The sequence below is a fragment of the Arachis duranensis genome, chromosome 3 (assembly GCF_000817695.3).
Source record: "Arachis duranensis cultivar V14167 chromosome 3, aradu.V14167.gnm2.J7QH, whole genome shotgun sequence".
Classification (NCBI taxonomy): Eukaryota; Viridiplantae; Streptophyta; class Magnoliopsida; order Fabales; family Fabaceae; genus Arachis; species Arachis duranensis.
Window position 1 is genome coordinate 127,426,777 of NC_029774.3, and position 11,155 is coordinate 127,437,931.

The 11,155-nt window shown below is 33.7% G+C and overlaps 2 protein-coding genes across 3 annotated transcripts; one reads left to right on the plus strand and one right to left on the minus strand.

The window, feature by feature from the left end:
* The first annotated feature begins 3,988 nt into the window (after positions 1-3,988).
* On the plus strand, positions 3,989-6,253 carry LOC107481487 (PLASMODESMATA CALLOSE-BINDING PROTEIN 4). Its single transcript, XM_016101770.3, has 4 exons — positions 3,989-4,189; positions 4,496-4,735; positions 4,820-4,856; positions 5,702-6,253. The coding sequence occupies exons 1-4, from the start codon at positions 4,138-4,140 to the stop codon at positions 5,970-5,972; spliced, it is 600 nt and encodes a 199-aa protein (XP_015957256.1). The 5' UTR covers positions 3,989-4,137; the 3' UTR covers positions 5,973-6,253.
* A 792-nt stretch (positions 6,254-7,045) lies between these two features.
* LOC107481486 (uncharacterized) lies at positions 7,046-10,876 on the minus strand. Of its 2 annotated transcripts, none has more exons than XM_016101769.3 (10): positions 10,644-10,876; positions 10,060-10,157; positions 9,872-9,969; positions 9,726-9,775; positions 9,448-9,543; positions 9,221-9,310; positions 8,797-8,889; positions 8,408-8,503; positions 7,693-7,758; positions 7,046-7,532 (listed from the first exon to the last, which is right to left on the minus strand). In XM_016101769.3, exons 1-10 carry the CDS (start codon positions 10,818-10,820, stop codon positions 7,377-7,379), a joined length of 1,020 nt encoding a protein of 339 aa, XP_015957255.1. In that variant the 5' UTR covers positions 10,821-10,876; the 3' UTR covers positions 7,046-7,376. The 2 variants fall into 2 exon arrangements, with proteins under 2 accessions (XP_015957255.1, XP_015957254.1); XM_016101768.3 differs by having other exon boundaries at positions 9,726-9,778.
* Positions 10,877-11,155: the final 279 nt, after the last annotated feature.

An 11,155-nucleotide genomic window follows, 5' to 3' on the forward strand; every position in this document is an offset into this window, starting at 1 on the left:
TATGAAGTCATCGATACAATCATCCGGTGGAAGTTCGTCGAATAGCTCTCCAAACCACACCCATGCAGGCTTTCCTCCCACCATCAATTGCTCGAAGTCACTGAGACACCCGCTTACTGCATGTCCGTCAATAAGGAGGCCAAACTGGTATGCCACATTCTGTAGTGTTATCGTGCACTCTCCGAACGTCATATGGAACATATGGGTCTCAGGACGTCATCGCTCCACAAATACACTGATCAACGGCTCATCAAGCTTGAACCAATAATCATTCAACCTTGCAACATGCAGTAAATTGGCACGATCTAAGTACGACAGTATACAATCGTGCATTATTATCTTCTGTTGCCTACGAACACTCTTAACGCATCGAGTTGGCTAATAAAACATAAATATTAGTGAAACAAGTTAACCGGTCATTATACAAAAAAAATACTCAGTATAAAAGGTTCATCCAATAACCTACTAAAATTAAAAAAGTCAGGTTATATGTATTCATCAAAATACACACTTCTAGCAGCACAAGAAAAAATTTATCACCAGTCTAACATCACAAGCATAAAATTATCGACCACTTTATCCATGCCTCATTAAAAAATTAGAACTCTAACATCGTTTAACCCAACCAAAAACCTATGAAATCACTAAACAGCCAAACCCACAAAATCATTATTAAAAAAAGGTTCTAACAAGCATATTCAAACTAATATTCATCAACATATTAGTGTAATCACCAGAGCCATGACATCAACCAACTCAACTAAATTTACATTTCGATGACTAACCTCGTCGTCGATAAATCCGGCAACATGCGCAATACCATTAAGGTGGTACATATCTCCGTGGTTGGCCACCATCCTTCCTGCAAGACAGATTTCTCTCACTCTGCCGCGTAACCCACTGCTTTGTGCCTCACTACGCCGGCCAATGGTTCCTCTGGCCCAACCGCCGCCGCACCATTGCTGGTGAACACCCCACACCTCCGCTCACTGCCACCTCCTCCACCGCTGTGGGCCATCTTCCTCCCAACCCTTCTCTCCTAAAGCTAGCTGAATATGGTGGCTCCTCCCACACCAACGTGAGTTGCCGCTGTGTGTTGAGAGAAGACTTAAGCAATAACTCGTTGTAGCCACTTTAGAGTAACTCTTCAAGCATTAATTGTCCATGGGCTTTGAAGGTCTCCAAAAAGACCATAAATCGCGCCAGACTACCCAGGTTACGCTATTGCATGTGAATCGTGGCAGGCCTTTGTGCTTTAGCCCAAATTCACGTGACTCCTGGCAAGGTGGAACGATTTATGCATAAATGTAAGTATGTAACCCTGCCAGTCTCGTGACAATTTACACGTGAATCCCCTAAGCCATGCATGCATAAATCTTTCTAGGGTGCCATGTTTAACCTATTACATAACCCTTATCACCCTAGGACGATTTACATAATATTAAGAAGAGGGAAAACACGTTTGGAAATTTGTTTGGGAGAATCCAGTAAAATTGGTTTTTGTTTCATTTAATTATTTAAGTAAAAAAATTTCTAATTTTTTGTTAATTTTTTAATAAAATTTTCAAACTATCCTACCCTAACCCCATTCTACCGTCACTCCTTCTCTTCTCACTTCTTCCTCTCTCCTCACTTCTCCTTCTCTCAAAAATCTTCACATAGTCACATAACTCTCCTCCTACCTCTTCACTGTCGTCCGCCACCCATCTACCCAGTCACCGCCAATCTCCTCCCCTCTCACTGTTTTTCCCTCTCGCTCTTAAGGTGACTACAACATCTTCGTCGTACGCCTGTGTCCCAACCTAAGGAGAACGTTGTTGTGATGCGCCTGTATCAGCCAAGGAGAACGTTGTCGTGGCGCGCCTGACCCAGCCAAAGAGAACACGGTCGTCGCGCACCTGAGAAGAGAGAGGGGTCGTGGTGCTGCTGCATGCAAAAGGAGAGTTTGGTAAACTTATGCCTAAATTGGTTGAGGTCTTATCCTCCACCACCACTACTATCACTATTGATTTTGGCCTGATTTGTTGTAGGAGTAGTTTTGGACTCCATAACAAGAGTTTTAAAGGTGTAGGTTAAGTTATGAAAAGTTGAAAAAGTGAGTTGAAGTTGAAGGTAGGACAATTTAAAAATTTTATTAAAAAATTAATAAAAAATTAAAATTTAAATACTTTTGTAATACGAAACCATCTTTTATAAGTATAATATTAATTTTCTTAATTCATGGATACTTTTATAAACGTTTGTAAATTTCATGGATATTTTTGATAGTTTTTTCACAACTACTTAAAGTAGAGTGCTGCTCCAACTCGAAGCCAACGCACAAGTAGAAGAAAGGACCACGCAATATATGGAATGAGAATTCTTGAAAAGAAGCTTTTCACATATGGGTCTATCTTTGTAATTGTGCCAAATATTCCTATACATTTCATATACATATAATGATATAAACGCTAATTCAAACAAAATTTCCCATATTTGGAATTCCATGCCAATTGACAAGTCGTTGCCGCGGAACATAACCTTCTTTACCCCCTCTAAATTAAAGTGCAAATCTACATGAAAAGCATTAAGGAAATTTTTAAGTAAACACAAGTTTAATGGCTTAGATCTCTGTGTGTGTCTCTCTCTATATATGTATATAATTATATATAATACTGTAATTTATTAGTTTCTTGGTAACACTTTTTGAAACTAAAAATATGCTCTAATTTTGATGTACTAAATTTAAATCCTGAAGTAAACTAATCAATATCAAACTTATTTTTATACTCTTCTGATAAAAGAAATATATTTAACATGGTGGTTGAACTCACAATATTACTTTAACATCTCATACATGTCTAGCTAGGCCTCTTTTTATGGAATATCAACCTTATCTCTTATATAATATTTTAATGTGGATTTAATTTCATTATAACATGGATCAAACTTTTAATTTGATCACACAAGTTGATGATAGAGTACTGGTGAAGAAAAATGCTGTTTGTAATTGTTTGTTTATATAAAAGTGGTCCTATCTTCTCCTTAACCTTTTCTTTAATTATTAATCTTATTTACTACCAGCGAGTACAATAAAAAATCCTTATAATAACGGAAAAGAAACCATTTTCAACGACTCAAAATTGTTCAATAATTTTAGATAGAACTAATTAAAAAATATGTGTGTTTTATATATTTCTGTATGAAGTTCACTTCTTTGATTCTTTCTCCCCTTTAACACATGGAATCAAAATCAATACTAATAAACAATTTAAAAAAAAAAGTAAAGTGACAAATAAATCTCAAAAAATTTATAATTCACACAAATTAGTCTTTAAGAAAATATTAATAAAATCTTTTAAATAGTAAATGTGATCACACTATTTTTAAATTAGTATTATGATTAGTGCTTGTTTAGACGCCATTAAATTGATAAAAAAGATCTTTTTTAATTAAAAAAGATTTTTTTATTTTGTAATGTGTTTGACAAATTTTTAATAGTAAAAATAAAAGTATTAGAAAAATAAAAAAATTTACGAAGTTACCATTTACATTTTTTTAAAAGATATTTTTTCTTAAAAAATAATATTTTTCATATAATAAATAAATAAATAAATAAGTACTTTTATCTTAGTTTATCTAAATATAATTAAAAAATAAAAAATCTTTTTACAAAAAATATTCAAATATAAAATCACTTTTATTTTTATAAAAGATCTTCTTTAAAAATAGCACCCAATCAAACCTTTAAGATAGAAGATTCTAATTTATTACGTTTGTTATTTTAAAAGATTTTATTAACTAATCTATTCAAAATGTTTATATGTCGCCTTACTCTAAAAAAAAAAAAACATTTTTACAGTAAAATTGGCCGTTTGAAAACATGACAAAGTAATCAGTGAATTATAAAACTAAGGAAATCCTGTACACAATTCCCCAGAACAGTACCCTCCCAGTTTATGCCTTTATATTGTATAATAATGCCTTTATCATTCACTTAAATGATGTAAAACACAAGCCATAGTGATATATAGTTTGATAGAGACACCTAAACCACAACACTTCTCTCTTGTCCCTCACAGATTCTTCATTCATTCATTCATTCTCCAAACACTTTTATCTTTCTCTTTTCTTCTCCCTTTCTTACTCTACCTTTTCATGGCCCTTTTCCTCTATTTCCTGCTTCTCTTGGCCCTCACTGGCCATTCAAGTAAGTCTTTCTATTTTTGAAGTTTCAAAATTTATAGATAGCTGCTGATCCATGTATGTTTTCTCTGACATCATGAGTTCCTATAATTGATTATTGCTTTTTCTTGCTTTAAGTTCTTGTGAGGTGGATTTCTACTATGATGATCAAAGACATGCTATGTAATTCTAATTGAGAGAGTGAATTTTAGTTGCTAGTTAAGGAAATTTCTAAACATGTTTTTTGTTCCCTTGTTGATTTTGTTATTTCTGAATTGCATATTTTGATTGCTGTATGAGCTGACTGTTCTTTTTTTATTTTCTGCAATAGATGCTCTGTACTGTTTATGCAAAGATGGTGTAGGTGATCAAGCACTTCAGAAAGCAATAGATTATGCTTGTGGGAATGGAGCTGATTGTAGTGCTATTCTCCAAAATGGAGCTTGTTACCAACCAAACACTGTGAAAGATCACTGTAACTATGCTGTTAATAGCTATTACCAAAGGAAAGGTAATGCTCAAGATAGCTGTGATTTTTCTGGTGCTGCTTCCACTAGTCAAAATCCACCTTGTAAGTACAACTCCAATTTTAATTTTTATTCTTCTCTTCCTTATTTTTCTTTACTAATTTATTTGCTTAATTTTTAATCTGCAGCTACATCTTCTGGTTGTGTTTACCCCTCAAGTCCTAGGTATGTATATCTTGACTTGATTATGTATGTGTCTTATGATCCTATGAAACTAGTTTGTTTTGGGAGTGTTTTCTGTTCCTACTCTCGAATCTCTTTTTCATTTAGATGTAAACGTGATTTAACATGATTCCTTTTTTTAGGATTATTCTACTTTTCCATTTGGGGTGGGTGGCTAAGCTTATTAGAATCTTTGGTGGGTTTCAGCAATATACAAAAGCATTTCAAAAACTGAGTGCTTTTATTCAGCATTGAAAAAACGTTGCATTTTACAACATTAGTCAAAACCGTTACTATTATTATTATTATTATTGTTATTATTATTATTGGGTTATAGTAAAAGAAGCCTTTTTTTTTCTTTGGTTTATGTACCCTGAATTTTTTTTGTGTTATTTGACAGTTTTAGCTAAAAATTTTTGTTTTTCAGGACTTCTAGATTTCCACCAGTTGAGCTAAGCCGTGTCATATGCTTGTTCTATTGAAATTGAAATATTAGCTGTCATGATTAGGATGTTCCACAATTATTCTTGTCAACTTCAACCACTTTGATCTTTACATCTGTGCTCTCATATATAATATTCTTAGATAGGATATTTATTTTATTTTTTTATATCAAGTATTATGCCAACTCATTTATCATTTACCATTAGATAAAATGTGAATCTCGCTAAATTTTTATCAGATAGAAAATGCTAATAAATCAATGGTGCCCTCTAAAAAATGAGTACAACAAACATTTTCTGAGTTACATAAGAGTTGTTGTTATTGATTGATACTTCTTATATTATATTAATCCATAAGGTCTTTAATTTATTTGCTGATATTGTTATTCTATGGTTCTGTTGCAGCAATGCTGGATCAGGCTCTACAACACCCTCAACCGGTACACCAGGAACATCACCTTCCACTACACCATCAACAGGCACCGGCACCGGCAACGGCACCGGCACTGGCACCGGTTTTGGAACAGGGAGTCCTACTGGTGTGTTTGGAATAAGTCCATCATCTTCAACTGGTGTCAATGATGGGAGTGGAGCTGCTTTGAGTCCTTTACAAGGCACCAAAACCATGTTTCTAATGTCCCTTTTTCTTACCTTATTGTTAGTCTTGAGGGTCTAGATTAAACTTGTTTTGCATATGTATGGACCAGATTTTGCAACCATAGTCATCAATTCAAGCAATACCCATTTTTTTTCTTTTTTGGAATAAAAAAGGGTAGGGGAATTTGGCTTCATTATCATCACTTTATATTTGATTGATTTTGACTACATATTAGTGTAGAAACAAACCTAGTCAGTTTTCTTAGCTTTGTTCCATTTGTATATCTATGACTATGAGAGGCACTATTTCTTAATTTAATGGAACCTCCTAGCCCATATATAAATTATTTTTTTAATCTATGATTCCATGCCACTGCCATTTTTCTTCTCCCATTTCTTAAATAATTATTCTGCATGATTAGCACCACACTTTACATGTTATTCATTCATTCACTTTCTTTCATTTTCAGCTGCACAAGTTTTTTATTAGTATGATATATACCCTGATTGTTTGTTACCTGCCATGGTACCGCATATACATTTTTTTTTTTTGCAAGTGGTTAAAAAAAACCTGAAAAACAGTTTGCAACATTCATATTCCTAATGAAAAAGTTTAGTTAGTTCAAAGGTCTTTTCAATGACTAATGAGGAACACGATTTCATTTGTGATTTTCCTTTCTCGTGTGGGGTGTGGCTGCTGATCATTCATTCCGGGGAACGTTTTCTCTTATGGATGTTCCAAGTCAATACTCAATACACCAACTTAGAATAACTTTAGTTTGATGTAACAACATGCGTAGCTGACAAATGAGAAAATAAAAAATATATAAAGGTGCATGCTTTAGACGACATCTTAGTAATTTTGAACAAAGTCAAACTAGGAATAAATAATATAATTAGACAGATTTGATCTACCTAATTTGGTTTTAAACTTCTAATATAAAAGTAGAATCCTCTGTATATTTAAACTATTGCAAAGTTTTACTTAGTTGACCTAAGTTAGGCCGTCAAAAGATTGACAGTTATCTAGTTAACATAAAAACTTGATCGAATTTTTGTAGTATTATGGCAGAGTTAAGTCGTTAACCTATGCTTAGAATGATTCCTAACATTTTCCAACCTTCTGTTTAGTATAAAAGATAGGAATTTGGATATTTGAAATCTTACTTACGAACAAATTAAACAATCATAGTAACACCCTAATAAACATTTACAAGTAGTGTGCCAATGTCACAAAACAAAATCATGGTTAAGCTAAGAAAAATTATGACTGAATGAAGAACAACAGTCTGCACATTCTCTAATACATAATGTTAGGGATATGGAATTCCAACAAGAATCAAGAATCAAGATTGTCCCCTGTTAGTTTCGAGCATAACAATGTTGTTTTGAACATATTTAGCTCTATTGATCACCAGCTTGCTCCTTTTGCAAAATGTTACCTGTTCAGTAGTTTTCTCTGTTGGAGAGTGGAAAAAGGTGATCATTCTGCTGAAACACATTGATTTACTAACTTGGTTTCTCTCTGAACAAACTCAATAATGAATTTGACGACAGAAGCCGGTCTTTCGACATGTGGAAGGTGGCCGCAATCTGGTATTTGGCGTATAATTGCATCAGATAACTCACAGTGCAGTTGCTGAAAGATGATATAGTCAGTAAACTTTATCAAGGAACAAAATTAAGTCAAATAAACCCAAAACAAAAATAACCGAGGGTTATGTTTCAAAATCATGGCATTTTTGTGGCATGTTATGTGTTTCTTGCTTATAATAATATAGAAAGATGAACTAACTAACCACAGCAAGCTTATTGCTGATGATCCGATCATTCTCTCCCCAAATGACAAGTGTTTTCTGCTTTACCTGAGAAACATATACAAAATATAAAACATCTTATTCAGGAAGATGTTAAGTTCTGGACATACAATTATGGAAGAAAACTACTACATTCAAAATTAGTCAAGCATGTTTTTTATATTAACAAAGTTATGCTTCTAGTCATGTGAGGATAAACTTGAACCATAACTGTTTTAATTTGAAAAGTATAATAAAGGGGAACACTAGTCACCTTGCAAGAGAGTTTCAATTCTCACCATTATCAGTGAACAACAGACTAATAAATGATAGCAACCTTCTGAGGATGTAATGTATACAGCACTTCAGTGCAAAAACAGTCTCAAATACAGTACTATATTGCCTTACCTGAATGTGTCTTGATATAATAACAATTTAACAAAGTATGACTCATACAATTAAAATTGTATATTCCCAAGCACACAGAGAAATGTAGGCCAAAATATGAACTTATAGTCATACTGATGGTAGACTGTTTTATTTTGGTCATGGGGATAGGGTGTATTATTGAAAACGTCACATAACTTAATGGAATTATCAAACTTTTGATATATATTCATCAAAAGAATGATGAAACTTTCATATTCCAATGTCGTAACAACATAATGTCACCACTACAACATACATTTACGAACTTGTAATACTGCAATGAAAATACCTTTCTTATCTGGGAAATAACATTATAACCACCACTAATCATAAAATCCACTGTAGCATCCTCCCACCATGGAAACAAACAATGCAAGCGGCCGATCTGATAAGAATTATAATATTATATATAAAGACCATGTTAATCAACTTTATTTGCAATTTAAATACGTGCAAGTATAAGTGCCATTTAGTACGATGAGGGTACTTTGGTGGATGCTTGAACGTACACAATAAGTTCCAGACAGGACACATTCCTACATGGCTAGGCAAGTATAAGGGTCAAGGATTGCATGTGCCAAATGGCACATTTTTTAACTAGAAAACATATATAGATTATAGGGTGTATATACACAATGTGATCAAAGAACATGATAGCTTTTGGACCTGGGAGCTTACATTAGTCCAATCAAGGCTGGTACTGAAAGAAATGTCATTGAACGTCAAATAGTTTGCATACAACCGTAATGGAACACTCTTCAATACATATGCCTGAATGAAGAGAGAGCAGAGGTGAATGTAAGTTGCATCATATAAGGGTGATTACATCCTCACCACTCCCATACGTATCTTTCCCCACAAAAGTAAAACTCTGGTTAAGAGATTGAACTTGTCTTTGCATAGAATCTACCAATGAATAAGCATTACGGAAAACAAATTACTGCCATTATAAGGTTTAAGCAGAAAAAGGAGTGAAAATTATTAGACTGAAATAATATTTTCCAATACAAAGCAATGGCAGTCATGATGCTTAGATATGATAGACTTGTCATGATAATTATCGGTAACATGTTTACGCTTAGTAACTTGGAAAAACACTCACCCCGGCATAGGCTATAAGTCTAGGTAAGGTTGCTAGGTTTCCTGTTCCCTCTGTATATACACTAGCATCAATCAAAACAAGCTTTTCCACCTGAAAAGATGAACTGCAAATGAATGATAAGTTCACACCAGAGTCACTAAATGAAAATTTTGCTTAATGTAAAATAAATTACTCAGAAACTGGCTTGTTGTGGATAGTCTGAATTTAAATTATTAGATAGCACATACAGCTTCCGGATAATTGACTGCAAAATCAATGGCGACAGCAGAGCCAAGGCTTGGTCCAACCAATATCATTGGCCTTTTGATGTAAGACTTCCAAAACTGGTAGGTAAATCAAATCCATCCTCAATACAATCCGAAACAATTGCAAGAAAAACAACAATATACACATTGAATGAAACTTAAAAATTGGCAATACGAACATTCCTTAAGAATATAGGCTGAGGAACAAGTCAGACCCTATAGAATAACTGTCTTACTCAAATTCATAGTTTATTAAGCACCTGATAGAAGTGTTCGCGCTTTGATACCACATCACAAGAAGTAAGTTTTTCTGCTGAAGGAAAGAAGACAAACTGAGCATCATTAAAATGAAAAATCAGGGAGAGGAACAAACATAAAATAGGAAGAGTAAGTAACAAAAACAAACCTAGATCGGAGAATCCCCAACCGAGAATGTCAAAGGCCCACGTCTCAAAACCAGCCTCCTCAAGCAATGGAAATGTATATCTCCATTCTAAACATGAGCTGAAAATAATAAGAAAAAGAGTAAAATCCAGGGCTAGTCTTAGCACAAAAATGTAGAATCTAATTATGTCTCTTGCACATTTGGAGTACCTGTCGAAACCATGAAGAAGGACAACTGGATTTGCCTTGTTCTGTATCATTAATGGCTTCACACAACTACTCATGATAGGATTCTCTGAGAACTTAACCTGATTGTGTCATATTGAAATAGAGAATGATCCATATACTAATTAGATTTATGAATAATAATGATGATGATTATGGAGTGGAATTCAAATATATTCATGAGGTGGCCATATTAGCCGCCTGCAGGCACAACAATTCATTATCAAACATTGAACAATTTTCTGAAGTTGACAAGATTGGATTACTTTCTGAAATTTCAGCTACTCTAGCCAATTGAAAGATAAATTCTGTTTTTTATGGAACAAATTGAAGTGTTAATTCTTGTATATCCATGGGTTTAGACTTTAGAGAATTATGCCTTGTCAGAAAATATTAATCATAATCACAAATTACAAACAACAGCAGCTAGTCATTTCCAATAACCACAGTTAATAGCAACTTTAAAACATATATAAAATGAACATGTGAGTCTGCAGAGCAAAAGAATTGAATCACAAAAAGTGAAACGCAGAGAGAGCAAAGTAATGAGTAAGTAGTTTAGTTGTTACAGAAACGGGTAGGCGGTGAATACGCATGGCGAGGTTTCGAGCAAAGGGGTCTTTGATAGTGTGAACTTGCTTCGGAAGAAACGAAGGGAAGCCATTGTTAGGTTTAGCTTGAGCTTCACTTACTTTGGTGGCTGTGACTCTGCTGAATGGATATGCCAATGATAAAGCACCCATCATTTTTCTCAAGCCTACGAATTTTTAACCGCTAACTGACTCAGGTGCCAATAATATGCGCCTCACACACACACATAATAATAATAATAAGTAAAAGTACGGGAAGTTGGGAACTAATGTAATTGGTGTATAATAAAGTCACCAAAAAAAAAAACAGTGTATAATGTGTACAATAATGATTAATAAAAAAATGAATAATATTTTTTAAATATCCAACAACCTAAGAAAGTGTATTTAAAAATTTAAAAGGTAACAACCTAAGTAAATAAAATATGTTATAATTTATAAATAAAAGTTTAAAAGTTTCTAGTGTCGATATTTAAGCAAATAAATTCCTA

Bases quoted from the DNA above. Each gene is read 5' to 3' on its own strand.
- LOC107481487 (XM_016101770.3), top strand. From the start codon at position 4,138: ATGGCCCTTTTCCTCTATTTCCTGCTTCTCTTGGCCCTCACTGGCCAT. The intron at 4,736-4,819 runs GTAAGTACAACT...TTTAATCTGCAG, and splicing joins CACTAGTCAAAATCCACCTT to CTACATCTTCTGGTTGTGTT. The intron at 4,857-5,701 runs GTATGTATATCT...GTTCTGTTGCAG, and splicing joins GTTTACCCCTCAAGTCCTAG to CAATGCTGGATCAGGCTCTA.
- LOC107481486 (XM_016101768.3), bottom strand. From the start codon at position 10,820: ATGATGGGTGCTTTATCATTGGCATATCCATTCAGCAGAGTCACAGCC. The intron at 8,504-8,796 runs GTAAGCTCCCAG...AATTCTTATCAG, and splicing joins CCAGCCTTGATTGGACTAAT to ATCGGCCGCTTGCATTGTTT. The intron at 7,533-7,692 runs GTTAGTTAGTTC...ATCATCTTTCAG, and splicing joins TCAGCAATAAGCTTGCTGTG to CAACTGCACTGTGAGTTATC.